At 56.0% G+C, this 18,751-nt stretch overlaps 2 protein-coding genes across 2 annotated transcripts in view; one reads left to right on the forward strand and one right to left on the reverse strand.

Moving 5' to 3' along the window:
* gtf2h2 (general transcription factor IIH, polypeptide 2) overlaps positions 1–13,281 on the forward strand; it is a 36,225-nt gene extending 22,944 nt beyond the window's left edge. Inside the window, exons 12-14 of the mRNA XM_072432377.1 lie at positions 12,888–12,990; positions 13,055–13,094; positions 13,159–13,281. Of these exons, the coding sequence (XP_072288478.1) occupies positions 12,888–12,990; positions 13,055–13,094; positions 13,159–13,263 (248 nt within the window). The 3' untranslated portion in view covers positions 13,264–13,281. The remainder of the gene's footprint in view (positions 1–12,887; positions 12,991–13,054; positions 13,095–13,158) is intronic.
* A 185-nt stretch (positions 13,282–13,466) lies between these two features.
* Positions 13,467–18,751, reverse strand: part of LOC140346750 (ankyrin repeat domain-containing protein 34B-like) — a 23,631-nt gene continuing 18,346 nt past the window's right edge. Inside the window, exons 3-4 of the mRNA XM_072432934.1 lie at positions 13,573–13,844; positions 13,467–13,499 (exon numbers count right to left, since the gene is read on the reverse strand). Coding sequence (XP_072289035.1) covers positions 13,467–13,499; positions 13,573–13,844 — 305 coding nt within the window. The remainder of the gene's footprint in view (positions 13,500–13,572; positions 13,845–18,751) is intronic.

Raw genomic sequence — 18,751 nt, forward strand, 5'->3', positions numbered from 1 at the left:
CATGTCTCGACTCTGCCTCATGTCTCGACTCTGCCTCATGTCTCGACTCTGCCTCATGTCTCGACTCTGCCTCAGGTCTCGACTCTGCCTCATGTCTCGACTCTGCCTCATGTCTCGACTCTGCCTCATGTCTCGACTCTGCCTCAGGTCTCGACTCTGCCTCATGTCTCGACTCTGCCTCATGTCTCGACTCTGCCTCATGTCTCGACTCTGCCTCAGGTCTCGACTCTGCCTCATGTCTTGACTCTGCCTCATGTCTTGACTGCCTCATGTCTCGACTCTGCCTCATGTCTCGACTCTGCCTCATGTCTCGACTCTGCCTCATGTCTCGACTCTGCCTCATGTCTCGACTCTGCCTCATGTCTCGACTCTGCCTCATGTCTCGACTCTGCCTCAGGTCTCGACTCTGCCTCATGTCTCGACTCTGCCTCATGTCTTGACTGCCTCATGTCTCGACTCTGCCTCATGTCTCGACTCTGCCTCATGTCTCGACTCTGCCTCATGTCTCGACTCTGCCTCATGTCTCGACTCTGCCTCATGTCTCGACTCTGCCTCATGTCTCGACTCTGCCTCAGGTCTCGACTCTGCCTCAGGTCTCGACTCTGCCTCATGTCTCGACTCTGCCTCATGTCTCGACTCTGCCTCATGTCTCGACTCTGCCTCATGTCTCGACTCTGCCTCATGTCTCGACTCTGCCTCAGGTCTCGACTCTGCCTCATGTCTCGACTCTGCCTCATGTCTCGACTCTGCCTCATGTCTCGACTCTGCCTCATGTCTCGACTCTGCCTCATGTCTCGACTCTGCCTCATGTCTCGACTCTGCCTCATGTCTTGACTGTCTTGACTCTGCCTCATGTCTCGACTCTGCCTCATGTCTCGACTCTGCCTCATGTCTCGACTCTGCCTCATGTCTCGACTCTGCCTCATGTCTCGACTCTGCCTCATGTCTCGACTCTGCCTCATGTCTCGACTCTGCCTCATGTCTCGACTCTGCCTCAGGTCTCGACTCTGCCTCATGTCTTGACTGTCTTGACTCTGCCTCATGTCTCGACTCTGCCTCATGTCTCGACTCTGCCTCATGTCTCGACTCTGCCTCATGTCTCGACTCTGCCTCAGGTCTCGACTCTGCCTCAGGTCTCGACTCTGCCTCATGTCTCGACTCTGCCTCAGGTCTCGACTCTGCCTCATGTCTCGACTCTGCCTCATGTCTCGACTCTGCCTCATGTCTCGACTCTGCCTCAGGTCTCGACTCTGCCTCATGTCTTGACTCTGCCTCATGTCTTGACTGCCTCATGTCTCGACTCTGCCTCATGTCTCGACTCTGCCTCATGTCTCGACTCTGCCTCATGTCTCGACTCTGCCTCATGTCTCGACTCTGCCTCATGTCTCGACTCTGCCTCATGTCTCGACTCTGCCTCATGTCTCGACTCTGCCTCAGGTCTCGACTCTGCCTCATGTCTTGACTCTGCCTCATGTCTTGACTGCCTCATGTCTCGACTCTGCCTCATGTCTCGACTCTGCCTCATGTCTCGACTCTGCCTCATGTCTCGACTCTGCCTCATGTCTCGACTCTGCCTCATGTCTCGACTCTGCCTCATGTCTCGACTCTGCCTCAGGTCTCGACTCTGCCTCAGGTCTCGACTCTGCCTCATGTCTCGACTCTGCCTCATGTCTCGACTCTCCCTCATGTCTCGACTCTGCCTCATGTCTCGACTCTGCCTCAGGTCTCGACTCTGCCTCATGTCTCGACTCTGCCTCATGTCTCGACTCTGCCTCATGTCTCGACTCTGCCTCATGTCTCGACTCTGCCTCATGTCTCGACTCTGCCTCATGTCTCGACTCTGCCTCATGTCTCGACTCTGCCTCATGTCTCGACTCTGCCTCATGTCTCGACTCTGCCTCATGTCTTGACTGTCTTGACTCTGCCTCATGTCTCGACTCTGCCTCATGTCTCGACTCTGCCTCATGTCTCGACTCTGCCTCATGTCTCGACTCTGCCTCATGTCTCGACTCTGCCTCATGTCTCGACTCTGCCTCATGTCTCGACTCTGCCTCATGTCTCGACTCTGCCTCAGGTCTCGACTCTGCCTCATGTCTCGACTCTGCCTCATGTCTCGACTCTGCCTCAGGTCTCGACTCTGCCTCAGGTCTTGACTCTGCCTCATGTCTCGACTCTGCCTCATGTCTCGACTCTGCCTCATGTCTCGACTCTGCCTCATGTCTCGACTCTGCCTCATGTCTCGACTCTGCCTCATGTCTTGACTGTCTTGACTCTGCCTCATGTTTAGACTGTCTTGACTCTGCCTCATGTCTCGACTCTGCCTCATGTCTCGACTCTGCCTCATGTCTCGACTCTGCCTCATGTCTCGACTCTGCCTCATGTCTCGACTCTGCCTCATGTCTCGACTCTGCCTCATGTCTCGACTCTGCCTCATGTCTCGACTCTGCCTCATGTCTCGACTCTGCCTCATGTCTCGACTCTGCCTCATGTCTCGACTCTGCCTCATGTCTCGACTCTGCCTCATGTCTCGACTCTGCCTCATGTCTCGACTCTGCCTCATGTCTCGACTCTGCCTCATGTCTCGACTCTGCCTCATGTCTCGACTCTGCCTCATGTCTCGACTCTGCCTCATGTCTCGACTCTGCCTCATGTCTCGACTCTGCCTCATGTCTCGACTCTGCCTCATGTCTCGACTCTGCCTCATGTCTCGACTCTGCCTCATGTCTCGACTCTGCCTCATGTCTCGACTCTGCCTCATGTCTCGACTCTGCCTCATGTCTCGACTCTGCCTCATGTCTCGACTCTGCCTCATGTCTCGACTCTGCCTCATGTCTCGACTCTGCCTCATGTCTCGACTCTGCCTCATGTCTCGACTCTGCCTCATGTCTCGACTCTGCCTCATGTCTCGACTCTGCCTCAGGTCTCGACTCTGCCTCAGGTCTCGACTCTGCCTCATGTCTCGACTCTGCCTCAGGTCTCGACTCTGCCTCATGTCTCGACTCTGCCTCATGTCTTGACTGTCTTGACTCTGCCTCATGTCTCGACTCTGCCTCATGTCTCGACTCTGCCTCATGTCTCGACTCTGCCTCATGTCTCGACTCTGCCTCATGTCTCGACTCTGCCTCATGTCTCGACTCTGCCTCATGTCTCGACTCTGCCTCATGTCTCGACTCTGCCTCATGTCTCGACTCTGCCTCAGGTCTCGACTCTGCCTCATGTCTTGACTCTGCCTCATGTCTCGACTCTGCCTCAGGTCTCGACTCTGCCTCAGGTCTTGACTCTGCCTCAGGTCTTGACTCTGCCTCATGTCTTGACTCTGCCTCATGTCTTGACTGCCTCATGTCTCGACTCTGCCTCATGTCTCGACTCTGCCTCATGTCTCGACTCTGCCTCAGGTCTCGACTCTTCCTCATGTCTCGACTCTTCCTCATGTCTCGACTCTGCCTCATGTCTCGAGTCTGCCTCATGTCTCGACTCTGCCTCATGTCTCGACTCTGCCTCATGTCTCGACTCTGCCTCATGTCTTGACTGTCTTGACTCTGCCTCATGTCTCGACTCTGCCTCATGTCTCGACTCTGCCTCATGTCTCGACTCTGCCTCATGTCTCGACTCTGCCTCATGTCTTGACTGTCTTGACTCTGCCTCATGTCTCGACTCTGCCTCATGTCTCGACTCTGCCTCATGTCTCGACTCTGCCTCATGTCTCGACTCTGCCTCATGTCTCGACTCTGCCTCATGTCTCGACTCTGCCTCATGTCTCGACTCTGCCTCAGGTCTTGACTCTGCCTCATGTCTTGACTCTGCCTCATGTCTTGACTGCCTCATGTCTCGACTCTGCCTCATGTCTCGACTCTGCCTCATGTCTCGACTCTGCCTCAGGTCTCGACTCTGCCTCAGGTCTCGACTCTGCCTCAGGTCTCGACTCTGCCTCATGTCTCGACTCTGCCTCATGTCTCGACTCTGCCTCATGTCTCGACTCTGCCTCATGTCTCGACTCTGCCTCATGTCTCGACTCTGCCTCATGTCTTGACTGTCTTGACTCTGCCTCATGTCTCGACTCTGCCTCATGTCTCGACTCTGCCTCATGTCTCGACTCTGCCTCATGTCTCGACTCTGCCTCATGTCTTGACTGTCTTGACTCTGCCTCATGTCTCGACTCTGCCTCATGTCTCGACTCTGCCTCATGTCTCGACTCTGCCTCATGTCTCGACTCTGCCTCATGTCTCGACTCTGCCTCATGTCTCGACTCTGCCTCATGTCTCGACTCTGCCTCATGTCTCGACTCTGCCTCATGTCTCGACTCTGCCTCATGTCTCGACTCTGCCTCATGTCTCGACTCTGCCTCATGTCTCGACTCTGCCTCAGGTCTCGACTCTGCCTCATGTCTCGACTCTGCCTCATGTCTCGACTCTGCCTCAGGTCTCGACTCTGCCTCAGGTCTCGACTCTGCCTCATGTCTCGACTCTGCCTCATGTCTCGACTCTGCCTCATGTCTCGACTCTGCCTCATGTCTCGACTCTGCCTCATGTCTCGACTCTGCCTCATGTCTTGACTGTCTTGACTCTGCCTCATGTTTAGACTGTCTTGACTCTGCCTCATGTCTCGACTCTGCCTCATGTCTCGACTCTGCCTCATGTCTCGACTCTGCCTCATGTCTCGACTCTGCCTCATGTCTCGACTCTGCCTCATGTCTCGACTCTGCCTCATGTCTCGACTCTGCCTCATGTCTCGACTCTGCCTCATGTCTCGACTCTGCCTCATGTCTCGACTCTGCCTCATGTCTCGACTCTGCCTCATGTCTCGACTCTGCCTCATGTCTCGACTCTGCCTCATGTCTCGACTCTGCCTCATGTCTCGACTCTGCCTCATGTCTCGACTCTGCCTCATGTCTCGACTCTGCCTCATGTCTCGACTCTGCCTCATGTCTCGACTCTGCCTCATGTCTCGACTCTGCCTCATGTCTCGACTCTGCCTCATGTCTCGACTCTGCCTCATGTCTCGACTCTGCCTCATGTCTCGACTCTGCCTCATGTCTCGACTCTGCCTCATGTCTCGACTCTGCCTCATGTCTCGACTCTGCCTCATGTCTCGACTCTGCCTCATGTCTCGACTCTGCCTCAGGTCTCGACTCTGCCTCAGGTCTCGACTCTGCCTCATGTCTCGACTCTGCCTCATGTCTCGACTCTGCCTCATGTCTCGACTCTGCCTCATGTCTTGACTGTCTTGACTCTGCCTCATGTCTCGACTCTGCCTCATGTCTCGACTCTGCCTCATGTCTCGACTCTGCCTCATGTCTCGACTCTGCCTCATGTCTCGACTCTGCCTCATGTCTCGACTCTGCCTCATGTCTCGACTCTGCCTCATGTCTCGACTCTGCCTCATGTCTCGACTCTGCCTCAGGTCTCGACTCTGCCTCATGTCTCGACTCTGCCTCATGTCTCGACTCTGCCTCAGGTCTCGACTCTGCCTCAGGTCTTGACTCTGCCTCAGGTCTTGACTCTGCCTCAGGTCTTGACTCTGCCTCATGTCTTGACTCTGCCTCATGTCTCGACTCTGCCTCATGTCTCGACTCTGCCTCAGGTCTCGACTCTTCCTCAGGTCTCGACTCTTCCTCATGTCTCGACTCTTCCTCATGTCTCGACTCTGCCTCATGTCTCGAGTCTGCCTCATGTCTCGACTCTGCCTCATGTCTCGACTCTGCCTCATGTCTCGACTCTGCCTCATGTCTTGACTGTCTTGACTCTGCCTCATGTCTCGACTCTGCCTCATGTCTCGACTCTGCCTCATGTCTCGACTCTGCCTCATGTCTCGACTCTGCCTCATGTCTTGACTGTCTTGACTCTGCCTCATGTCTCGACTCTGCCTCATGTCTCGACTCTGCCTCAGGTCTTGACTCTGCCTCATGTCTCGACTCTGCCTCATGTCTTGACTGTCTTGACTCTGCCTCATGTCTCGACTCTGCCTCATGTCTCGACTCTGCCTCAGGTCTTGACTCTGCCTCATGTCTTGACTCTGCCTCATGTCTTGACTGCCTCATGTCTCGACTCTGCCTCATGTCTCGACTCTGCCTCATGTCTCGACTCTGCCTCAGGTCTCGACTCTTCCTCATGTCTCGACTCTTCCTCATGTCTCGACTCTGCCTCATGTCTCGAGTCTGCCTCATGTCTCGACTCTGCCTCATGTCTCGACTCTGCCTCATGTCTCGACTCTGCCTCATGTCTTGACTGTCTTGACTCTGCCTCATGTCTCGACTCTGCCTCATGTCTCGACTCTGCCTCATGTCTCGACTCTGCCTCATGTCTCGACTCTGCCTCATGTCTTGACTGTCTTGACTCTGCCTCATGTCTCGACTCTGCCTCATGTCTCGACTCTGCCTCATGTCTCGACTCTGCCTCATGTCTCGACTCTGCCTCATGTCTCGACTCTGCCTCATGTCTCGACTCTGCCTCATGTCTCGACTCTGCCTCAGGTCTTGACTCTGCCTCAGGTCTTGACTCTGCCTCATGTCTTGACTCTGCCTCATGTCTTGACTGCCTCATGTCTCGACTCTGCCTCATGTCTCGACTCTGCCTCATGTCTCGACTCTGCCTCAGGTCTCGACTCTTCCTCATGTCTCGACTCTTCCTCATGTCTCGACTCTGCCTCATGTCTCGAGTCTGCCTCATGTCTCGACTCTGCCTCATGTCTCGACTCTGCCTCATGTCTCGACTCTGCCTCATGTCTTGACTGTCTTGACTCTGCCTCATGTCTCGACTCTGCCTCATGTCTCGACTCTGCCTCATGTCTCGACTCTGCCTCATGTCTCGACTCTGCCTCATGTCTTGACTGTCTTGACTCTGCCTCATGTCTCGACTCTGCCTCATGTCTCGACTCTGCCTCATGTCTCGACTCTGCCTCATGTCTCGACTCTGCCTCATGTCTCGACTCTGCCTCATGTCTCGACTCTGCCTCAGGTCTTGACTCTGCCTCATGTCTTGACTCTGCCTCATGTCTTGACTGCCTCATGTCTCGACTCTGCCTCATGTCTCGACTCTGCCTCATGTCTCGACTCTGCCTCAGGTCTCGACTCTGCCTCAGGTCTCGACTCTGCCTCAGGTCTCGACTCTGCCTCATGTCTCGACTCTGCCTCATGTCTCGACTCTGCCTCATGTCTCGACTCTGCCTCATGTCTCGACTCTGCCTCATGTCTCGACTCTGCCTCATGTCTTGACTGTCTTGACTCTGCCTCATGTCTCGACTCTGCCTCATGTCTCGACTCTGCCTCATGTCTCGACTCTGCCTCATGTCTCGACTCTGCCTCATGTCTTGACTGTCTTGACTCTGCCTCATGTCTCGACTCTGCCTCATGTCTCGACTCTGCCTCATGTCTCGACTCTGCCTCATGTCTCGACTCTGCCTCATGTCTCGACTCTGCCTCATGTCTCGACTCTGCCTCATGTCTCGACTCTGCCTCATGTCTCGACTCTGCCTCATGTCTCGACTCTGCCTCATGTCTCGACTCTGCCTCATGTCTCGACTCTGCCTCAGGTCTCGACTCTGCCTCATGTCTCGACTCTGCCTCATGTCTCGACTCTGCCTCAGGTCTCGACTCTGCCTCAGGTCTCGACTCTGCCTCATGTCTCGACTCTGCCTCATGTCTCGACTCTGCCTCATGTCTCGACTCTGCCTCATGTCTCGACTCTGCCTCATGTCTCGACTCTGCCTCATGTCTCGACTCTGCCTCATGTCTTGACTGTCTTGACTCTGCCTCATGTTTAGACTGTCTTGACTCTGCCTCATGTTTAGACTGTCTTGACTCTGCCTCATGTCTCGACTCTGCCTCATGTCTCGACTCTGCCTCATGTCTCGACTCTGCCTCATGTCTCGACTCTGCCTCATGTCTCGACTCTGCCTCATGTCTCGACTCTGCCTCATGTCTCGACTCTGCCTCATGTCTCGACTCTGCCTCATGTCTCGACTCTGCCTCATGTCTCGACTCTGCCTCATGTCTCGACTCTGCCTCATGTCTCGACTCTGCCTCATGTCTCGACTCTGCCTCATGTCTCGACTCTGCCTCATGTCTCGACTCTGCCTCATGTCTCGACTCTGCCTCATGTCTCGACTCTGCCTCATGTCTCGACTCTGCCTCATGTCTCGACTCTGCCTCATGTCTCGACTCTGCCTCATGTCTCGACTCTGCCTCATGTCTCGACTCTGCCTCATGTCTCGACTCTGCCTCATGTCTCGACTCTGCCTCATGTCTCGACTCTGCCTCATGTCTCGACTCTGCCTCATGTCTCGACTCTGCCTCATGTCTCGACTCTGCCTCATGTCTCGACTCTGCCTCATGTCTCGACTCTGCCTCATGTCTCGACTCTGCCTCAGGTCTCGACTCTGCCTCAGGTCTCGACTCTGCCTCATGTCTCGACTCTGCCTCATGTCTCGACTCTGCCTCATGTCTCGACTCTGCCTCATGTCTTGACTGTCTCGACTCTGCCTCATGTCTCGACTCTGCCTCATGTCTCGACTCTGCCTCATGTCTCGACTCTGCCTCATGTCTCGACTCTGCCTCATGTCTCGACTCTGCCTCATGTCTCGACTCTGCCTCATGTCTCGACTCTGCCTCATGTCTCGACTCTGCCTCATGTCTCGACTCTGCCTCAGGTCTCGACTCTGCCTCATGTCTCGACTCTGCCTCATGTCTCGACTCTGCCTCAGGTCTCGACTCTGCCTCAGGTCTTGACTCTGCCTCAGGTCTTGACTCTGCCTCATGTCTTGACTCTGCCTCATGTCTTGACTGCCTCATGTCTCGACTCTGCCTCATGTCTCGACTCTGCCTCATGTCTCGACTCTGCCTCAGGTCTCGACTCTGCCTCAGGTCTCGACTCTTCCTCATGTCTCGACTCTGCCTCATGTCTCGAGTCTGCCTCATGTCTCGACTCTGCCTCATGTCTCGACTCTGCCTCATGTCTCGACTCTGCCTCATGTCTTGACTGTCTTGACTCTGCCTCATGTCTCGACTCTGCCTCATGTCTCGACTCTGCCTCATGTCTCGACTCTGCCTCATGTCTCGACTCTGCCTCATGTCTTGACTGTCTTGACTCTGCCTCATGTCTCGACTCTGCCTCATGTCTCGACTCTGCCTCAGGTCTTGACTCTGCCTCATGTCTTGACTCTGCCTCATGTCTTGACTGCCTCATGTCTCGACTCTGCCTCATGTCTCGACTCTGCCTCATGTCTCGACTCTGCCTCAGGTCTCGACTCTTCCTCATGTCTCGACTCTTCCTCATGTCTCGACTCTGCCTCATGTCTCGACTCTGCCTCATGTCTCGACTCTGCCTCATGTCTCGACTCTGCCTCATGTCTCGACTCTGCCTCATGTCTTGACTGTCTTGACTCTGCCTCATGTCTCGACTCTGCCTCATGTCTCGACTCTGCCTCATGTCTCGACTCTGCCTCATGTCTCGACTCTGCCTCATGTCTTGACTGTCTTGACTCTGCCTCATGTCTCGACTCTGCCTCATGTCTCGACTCTGCCTCATGTCTTGACTGTCTTGACTCTGCCTCATGTCTCGACTCTGCCTCATGTCTCGACTCTGCCTCATGTCTCGACTCTGCCTCAGGTCTTGACTCTGCCTCATGTCTTGACTCTGCCTCATGTCTTGACTGCCTCATGTCTCGACTCTGCCTCATGTCTCGACTCTGCCTCATGTCTCGACTCTGCCTCAGGTCTCGACTCTGCCTCAGGTCTCGACTCTTCCTCATGTCTCGACTCTGCCTCATGTCTCGACTCTGCCTCATGTCTCGACTCTGCCTCATGTCTCGACTCTGCCTCATGTCTCGACTCTGCCTCATGTCTCGACTCTGCCTCATGTCTTGACTGTCTTGACTCTGCCTCATGTCTCGACTCTGCCTCATGTCTCGACTCTGCCTCATGTCTCGACTCTGCCTCATGTCTCGACTCTGCCTCATGTCTTGACTGTCTTGACTCTGCCTCATGTCTCGACTCTGCCTCATGTCTCGACTCTGCCTCATGTCTCGACTCTGCCTCATGTCTCGACTCTGCCTCATGTCTCGACTCTGCCTCATGTCTCGACTCTGCCTCATGTCTCGACTCTGCCTCATGTCTCGACTCTGCCTCATGTCTCGACTCTGCCTCATGTCTCGACTCTGCCTCATGTCTCGACTCTGCCTCATGTCTCGACTCTGCCTCAGGTCTCGACTCTGCCTCATGTCTCGACTCTGCCTCATGTCTCGACTCTGCCTCAGGTCTCGACTCTGCCTCAGGTCTTGACTCTGCCTCATGTCTCGACTCTGCCTCATGTCTCGACTCTGCCTCATGTCTCGACTCTGCCTCATGTCTCGACTCTGCCTCATGTCTCGACTCTGCCTCATGTCTTGACTGTCTTGACTCTGCCTCATGTTTAGACTGTCTTGACTCTGCCTCATGTCTCGACTCTGCCTCATGTCTCGACTCTGCCTCATGTCTCGACTCTGCCTCATGTCTCGACTCTGCCTCATGTCTCGACTCTGCCTCATGTCTCGACTCTGCCTCATGTCTCGACTCTGCCTCATGTCTCGACTCTGCCTCATGTCTCGACTCTGCCTCATGTCTCGACTCTGCCTCATGTCTCGACTCTGCCTCATGTCTCGACTCTGCCTCATGTCTCGACTCTGCCTCATGTCTCGACTCTGCCTCATGTCTCGACTCTGCCTCATGTCTCGACTCTGCCTCATGTCTCGACTCTGCCTCATGTCTCGACTCTGCCTCATGTCTCGACTCTGCCTCATGTCTCGACTCTGCCTCATGTCTCGACTCTGCCTCATGTCTCGACTCTGCCTCATGTCTCGACTCTGCCTCATGTCTCGACTCTGCCTCATGTCTCGACTCTGCCTCATGTCTCGACTCTGCCTCATGTCTCGACTCTGCCTCATGTCTCGACTCTGCCTCATGTCTCGACTCTGCCTCATGTCTCGACTCTGCCTCAGGTCTCGACTCTGCCTCAGGTCTCGACTCTGCCTCATGTCTCGACTCTGCCTCATGTCTCGACTCTGCCTCATGTCTCGACTCTGCCTCATGTCTTGACTGTCTTGACTCTGCCTCATGTCTCGACTCTGCCTCATGTCTCGACTCTGCCTCATGTCTCGACTCTGCCTCATGTCTCGACTCTGCCTCATGTCTCGACTCTGCCTCATGTCTCGACTCTGCCTCATGTCTCGACTCTGCCTCATGTCTCGACTCTGCCTCAGGTCTCGACTCTGCCTCATGTCTTGACTCTGCCTCATGTCTCGACTCTGCCTCAGGTCTTGACTCTGCCTCAGGTCTTGACTCTGCCTCAGGTCTTGACTCTGCCTCATGTCTTGACTCTGCCTCATGTCTTGACTGCCTCATGTCTCGACTCTGCCTCATGTCTCGACTCTGCCTCATGTCTCGACTCTGCCTCAGGTCTCGACTCTTCCTCATGTCTCGACTCTTCCTCATGTCTCGACTCTGCCTCATGTCTCGAGTCTGCCTCATGTCTCGACTCTGCCTCATGTCTCGACTCTGCCTCATGTCTCGACTCTGCCTCATGTCTTGACTGTCTTGACTCTGCCTCATGTCTCGACTCTGCCTCATGTCTCGACTCTGCCTCATGTCTCGACTCTGCCTCATGTCTCGACTCTGCCTCATGTCTTGACTGTCTTGACTCTGCCTCATGTCTCGACTCTGCCTCATGTCTCGACTCTGCCTCATGTCTCGACTCTGCCTCATGTCTCGACTCTGCCTCATGTCTCGACTCTGCCTCATGTCTCGACTCTGCCTCATGTCTCGACTCTGCCTCAGGTCTTGACTCTGCCTCATGTCTTGACTCTGCCTCATGTCTTGACTGCCTCATGTCTCGACTCTGCCTCATGTCTCGACTCTGCCTCATGTCTCGACTCTGCCTCAGGTCTCGACTCTGCCTCAGGTCTCGACTCTTCCTCATGTCTCGACTCTGCCTCATGTCTCGACTCTGCCTCATGTCTCGACTCTGCCTCATGTCTCGACTCTGCCTCATGTCTTGACTGTCTTGACTCTGCCTCATGTCTCGACTCTGCCTCATGTCTCGACTCTGCCTCATGTCTCGACTCTGCCTCATGTCTCGACTCTGCCTCATGTCTTGACTGTCTTGACTCTGCCTCATGTCTCGACTCTGCCTCATGTCTCGACTCTGCCTCATGTCTCGACTCTGCCTCATGTCTCGACTCTGCCTCATGTCTCGACTCTGCCTCATGTCTCGACTCTGCCTCATGTCTCGACTCTGCCTCATGTCTCGACTCTGCCTCAGGTCTTGACTCTGCCTCATGTCTTGACTCTGCCTCATGTCTCGACTCTGCCTCATGTCTCGACTCTGCCTCATGTCTCGACTCTGCCTCATGTCTCGACTCTGCCTCATGTCTCGACTCTGCCTCATGTCTCGACTCTGCCTCATGTCTCGACTCTGCCTCATGTCTCGACTCTGCCTCATGTCTCGACTCTGCCTCTGCCTCATGTCTCGACTCTGCCTCATGTCTCGACTCTGCCTCATGTCTCGACTCTGCCTCATGTCTTGACTGTCTTGACTCTGCCTCATGTCTCGACTCTGCCTCATGTCTCGACTCTGCCTCATGTCTCGACTCTGCCTCATGTCTCGACTCTGCCTCATGTCTTGACTGTCTTGACTCTGCCTCATGTCTCGACTCTGCCTCATGTCTCGACTCTGCCTCATGTCTCGACTCTGCCTCATGTCTCGACTCTGCCTCATGTCTTGACTGTCTTGACTCTGCCTCATGTCTCGACTCTGCCTCATGTCTCGACTCTGCCTCATGTCTTGACTGTCTTGACTCTGCCTCATGTCTCGACTCTGCCTCATGTCTCGACTCTGCCTCATGTCTCGACTCTGCCTCAGGTCTGACCCTGGTGTCGGCGCCACACTTGGCGCGCTCGTTCCATCATCTCTTTCCTCTGGAGTCGTTCTCAGAGAAGCCGCTGGACGAGCTTCAGGGAGAACGGTCAGAAACGCTCAGGTCATTTTCAAGTCAAAGATGAAATATTAAAGATGTTGTTTTGTGTTAGATTCTGTGAGTCATGTCAGGGCGAGCTCCGCGACAAAACTGTGAGTCTTTTATACTTTGACTCGTTTTAAGTAGCAGTGAAGTCAAAGTGCTCTTGTCCCGCAGGTCTTTGAGTGTCCATCGTGTGGCGCTGTTTTCTGTGTGGAGTGTGACCTCTTCATCCACGACACTCTTCACTGCTGCCCGCGCTGCATCCACTCACAGAGCTGAGGGCCCCGCGCTGAGGGCCCCACGCTGCATCCACATGCAGAGCGCCCCCTGATGGACAACGCCTGATATTACACTGAAACTGCTGGTCGTGCTGGAGTGGTCAAGGTCCAATGTCCTCTGCATTTGACCCACGTCAGGAGCCCGGGGTCAGGAGCCCGGGGTCAGGAGCCCGGGGTCAGGAGCCCGGGGTCAGGAGCCCGGGGTCAGGAGCCCGGGCTCCTGTGGGTGAATGCATTCTGAAAGTGAACACAGTTATTAAAGGTCCCATATCGTGCAACATCGACTTTTCAGATCTTTTAACCGTCTCACAGCTGCTGGGGCCTCAAATATCCTGCAGTTTTTAGCTAGAGAACAGTCTCTATCCTTCTCCTTGGATGAACAGACGGGGCCGACTCGAGGACGGGGCCGACTCGAGGACGGGGCCGACTCGAGGACGGGGCCGACTCGAGGACGGGGCCGACTCGAGGACGGGGCCGACTCGAGGACGGGGCCGACTCGAGGACGGGGCCGACTCGAGGACGGGTCATAATCATTGCATGGCCCCCCTCCCCCTCTCTGAGCTGTGTGTCCACGAGAGATTCCTACGCCACAGCGTTGACATTAGTGTGTGGCCAAATTTAACCTTTGTCAATAAGACATTTTCATTCATTAAACCCCCCCACCACTCCCCCCTCGCCTTTCACCTGGTATCTCCCATCCCCCCTCGCCCTTCACCTGGTATCTCCCATCCCCCCTCGCCCTTCACCTGGTATCTCCCATCCCCCCTCGCCCTTCACCTGGTATCTCCCCTCCCCCCTCGCCCTTCACCTGGTGTCTCCCATCCCCCCTCGCCCTTCACCTGGTGTCTCCCATCCCCCCTCGCCCTTCACCTGGTATCTCCCATCCCCCCTCGCCCTTCACCTGGTGTCTCCCATCCCCCTCGCCCTTCACCTGGTATCTCCCATCCCCCCTCGTCCTTCACCTGGTGTCTCCCATCCCCCTCGCCCTTCACCTGGTATCTCCCATCCCCCCTCGTCCTTCACCTGGTGTCTCCCATCCCCCCTCGCCTTTCACCTGGTATCTCCCATCCCCCCTCGCCTTTCACCTGGTATCTCCCATCCCCCCTCGCCCTTCACCTGGTGTCTCCCATCCCCCCTCGCCCTTCACCTGGTGTCTCCCATCCCCCTCGCCCTTCACCTGGTATCTCCCATCCCCCCTCGTCCTTCACCTGGTGTCTCCCATCCCCCCTTCACCTGGTGTCTCACATCCCCCCTCGCCCTTCACCTGGTGTCTCCCATCCCCCTCGCCCTTCACCTGGTATCTCCCATCCCCCCTCGTCCTTCACCTGGTATCTCCCATCCCCCCTCGCCCTTCACCTGGTATCTCCCATCCCCCCTCGCCCTTCACCTGGTGTCTCCCATCCCCCCTCGCCCTTCACCTGGTGACTCCCATCCCCCCTCGTCCTTCACCTGGTGACTCCCATCCCCCCTCGCCCTTCACCTGGTGTCTCCCATCCCCCCTCGTCCTTCACCTGGTATCTCCCATCCCCCCTCGCCCTTCACCTGGTGTCTCACATCCCCCCTCGTCCGTCACCTGGTATCTCCCATCCCCCCTCGCCCTTCACCTGGTGTCTCACATCCCCCCTCGTCCTTCACCTGGTATCTCCCATCCCCCCTCGCCCTTCACCTGGTGTCTCCCATCCCCCCTCGCCCTTCACCTGGTGTCTCCCATCCCCCCTCGTCCTTCACCTGGTATCTCCCATCCCCCTTGCCCTTCACCTGGTATCTCCCATCCCCCCTCGCCCTTCACCTGGTATCTCACATCCCCCCTCGCCCTTCACCTGGTGTCTCCCATCCCCCTTGCCCTTCACCTGGTGTCTCACATCCCCCCTCGCCCTTCACCTGGTATCTCCCATCCCCCCTCGCCCTTCACCTGGTATCTCCCATCCCCCCTCGCCCTTCACCTGGTATCTCCCATCCCCCCTCGTCCTTCACCTGGTATCTCCCATCCCCCTCGTCCTTCACCTGGTATCTCCCATCCCCCCTCGCCCTTCACCTGGTATCTCCCATCCCCCCTCGCCCTTCACCTGGTGTCTCCTATCCCCCCTCGCCTTTCACCTGGTATCTCCCATCCCCCCTCGCCTTTCACCTGGTGTCTCCCATCCCCCCTCGCCCTTCACCTGGTATCTCCCATCCCCCCTCGCCCTTCACCTGGTATCTCCCATCCCCCCTCGCCCTTCACCTGGTGTCTCACATCCCCCCTCGTCCTTCACCTGGTGTCTCCTATCCCCCCTCGCCTCTCACCTGGTGTCTCCCATCCCCCCTCGCCCTTCACCTGGTATCTCCCATCCCCCTCGTCCTTCACCTGGTATCTCCTATCCCCCCTCGCCCTTCACCTGGTATCTCCCATCCCCCCTCGCCCTTCACCTGGTGTCTCCCATCCCCCCTCGCCTCTCACCTGGTGTCTCCCATCCCCCCTCGCCCTTCACCTGGTGTCTCCCATCCCCCCTCGCCTCTCACCTGGTATCTCCCATCCCCCCTCGCCCTTCACCTGGTGTCTCCCATCCCCCCTCGTCCTTCACCTGGTATCTCCCATCCCCCCTCGCCCTTCACCTGGTGTCTCACATCCCCCCTCGTCCGTCACCTGGTATCTCCCATCCCCCCTCGCCCTTCACCTGGTGTCTCACATCCCCCCTCGTCCTTCACCTGGTATCTCCCATCCCCCCTCGCCCTTCACCTGGTGTCTCCCATCCCCCCTCGCCCTTCACCTGGTGTCTCACATCCCCCCTCGTCCTTCACCTGGTATCTCCCATCCCCCTTGCCCTTCACCTGGTATCTCCCATCCCCCCTCGCCCTTCACCTGGTATCTCCCATCCCCCCTCGCCCTTCACCTGGTATCTCCCATCCCCCCTCGCCCTTCACCTGGTGTCTCACATCCCCCCTCGTCCTTCACCTGGTATCTCCCATCCCCCTCGTCCTTCACCTGGTATCTCCCATCCCCCCTCGCCCTTCACCTGGTATCTCCCATCCCCCCTCGCCCTTCACCTGGTATCTCCCATCCCCCCTCGCCCTTCACCTGGTATCTCCCATCCCCCCTCGCCCTTCACCTGGTATCTCCCATCCCCCCTCGCCCTTCACCTGGTATCTCCCATCCCCCCTCGCCCTTCACCTGGTGTCTCACATCCCCCCTCGTCCGTCACCTGGTATCTCCCATCCCCCCTCGCCCTTCACCTGGTGTCTCACATCCCCCCTCGCCCTTCACCTGGTATCTCCCATCCCCCCTCGCCCTTCACCTGGTGTCTCCCATCCCCCCTCGCCCTTCACCTGGTGTCTCACATCCCCCCTCGTCCTTCACCTGGTGTCTCCTATCCCCCCTCGCCTCTCACCTGGTGTCTCCCATCCCCCCTCGTCCTTCACCTGGTATCTCCTATCCCCCCTCGCCCTTCACCTGGTATCTCCCATCCCCCCTCGCCCTTCACCTGGTGTCTCCCATCCCCCCTCGCCTCTCACCTGGTGTCTCCCATCCCCCCTCGCCCTTCACCTGGTGTCTCCCATCCCCCTCGCCCTTCACCTGGTATCTCCCATCCCCCCTTGCCCTTCACCTGGTATCTCCCATCCCCCCTCGCCCTTCACCTGGTATCTCCCATCCCCCCTCGCCCTTCACCTGGTGTCTCACATCCCCCCTCGTCCTTCACCTGGTATCTCCCATCCCCCCTCGCCCTTCACCTGGTATCTCCCATCCCCCCTCGCCCTTCACCTGGTGTCTCACATCCCCCCTCGCCCTTCACCTGGTATCTCCCATCCCCCATCCCCCCTCGTCCTTCACCTGGTGTCTCCCATCCCCCTCGCCCTTCACCTGGTATCTCCCATCCCCCCTCGCCCTTCACCTGGTATCTCCCACCCCCCCTCGCCCTTCACCTGGTGTCTCCCATCCCCCCTCGCCCTTCACCTGGTATCTCCCATCCCCCCTCGCCCTTCACCTGGTGTCTCCCATCCCCCCTCGCCCTTCACCTGGTGTCTCCCATCCCCCTTCGCCCTTCACCTGGTGTCTCCCATCCCCCCTCGCCCTTCACCTGGTGTCTCCCATCCCCCTCGCCCTTCACCTGGTATCTCCCATCCCCCCTCGTCCTTCACCTGGTGTCTCCCATCCCCCTCGCCCTTCACCTGGTATCTCCCATCCCCCCTCGCCCTTCACCTGGTATCTCCCATCCCCCCTCGTCCTTCACCTGGTGTCTCCCATCCCCCCTCGCCCTTCACCTGGTGTCTCCCATCCCCCTTCGCCCTTCACCTGGTGTCTCCCATCCCCCCTCGCCCTTCACCTGGTGTCTCCCATCCCCCTCGCCCTTCACCTGGTATCTCCCATCCCCCATCCCCCCTCGTCCTTCACCTGGTGTCTCCCATCCCCCTCGCCCTTCACCTGGTATCTCCCATCCCCCCTCGCCCTTCACCTGGTATCTCCCATCCCCCCTCGCCCTTCACCTGGTATCTCCCATCCCCCCTGTGTGAAAACAGCGCCCTCTAGTGTTATTTCTGTGTCATATCACACAGATGGGAAAACAAAATGCGAGTCAGGCCCGATCTGAGACATTTAAAAAGAAAAGATAAAGCCCAGTTCGACTGAAACTTCCTGCTAAACGTCACATTCTTATGTAACAAATCTCTCTTAATTCATAATTGTGTATCTTATAATCTTGATGTTATGTTTTTAACTGAAACATGACTCGACAAAAACACAGGAAATGTAGTTCTGACAGAATCTGCTCCACCAACTTTAAGTTTCAATCTGAAACACGAGAAAACAAAAAAGGGGCGGAGTCTGTGCTGTCTTTAGAGATGAAATAATGACCCTCAGGTTGTTCTTTTGGGGTCTTTTCATCATTTGAGTTTGTCTCCTTTAAAATGGAGCTAAAACAGTCTCATTCTCTTCATTGTTTTACACGAGCTTCTCCAGAACTGACAACGTTTCACTGAGACGTTTCAGTCGCACGTTTACAACAGTCACACATTAAACGACTCATTAGATGTTCTTCAGGTTTTAGACCTGCTGTTGTCACGGTGACTGAGACTGCTGTTGTCACGGTGACTGAGGCTGCTGGTGCCAGAGTCATGGTTCTGCTCTGACAATGTCAAATCTAAGAGAAACACTTTTGTTTTGCTGTTTGTGACGAAAGGATTTTCTTTCTTCTTTTATTTCATAAACTTGTGATTTGTTTCGTCTTTGTTCCTGTCGAGACTTCAGTTGATAAAAGCGACTGGTTTGTCACATGGTCCAGGACATGGAGGACATGTCATAACTCATGTTCTGGCTGTTGCACAACACTTATCACATGTGACCTTTAATATTCTCAACAGTTTCAGAGTTTTTAGTTCAAACACTTTGGACAATGAAAAACTGAAATATCAAATAAAAGTCTTTGTTTAATTTGTTTATTGATTTATTCTCTTTCACATGTTGAAGTTTAAATGTTAAATTCAGACTTTTTACCTCTGAAAAGGAAGAAAAAAGTATT

The sequence above is a fragment of the Eucyclogobius newberryi genome, unplaced genomic scaffold (assembly GCF_026437365.1).
Source record: "Eucyclogobius newberryi isolate DKJ021-1_F unplaced genomic scaffold, fEucNew1.0.hap1 SCAF_6, whole genome shotgun sequence".
NCBI lineage: Eukaryota > Metazoa > Chordata > Actinopteri > Gobiiformes > Gobiidae > Eucyclogobius > Eucyclogobius newberryi.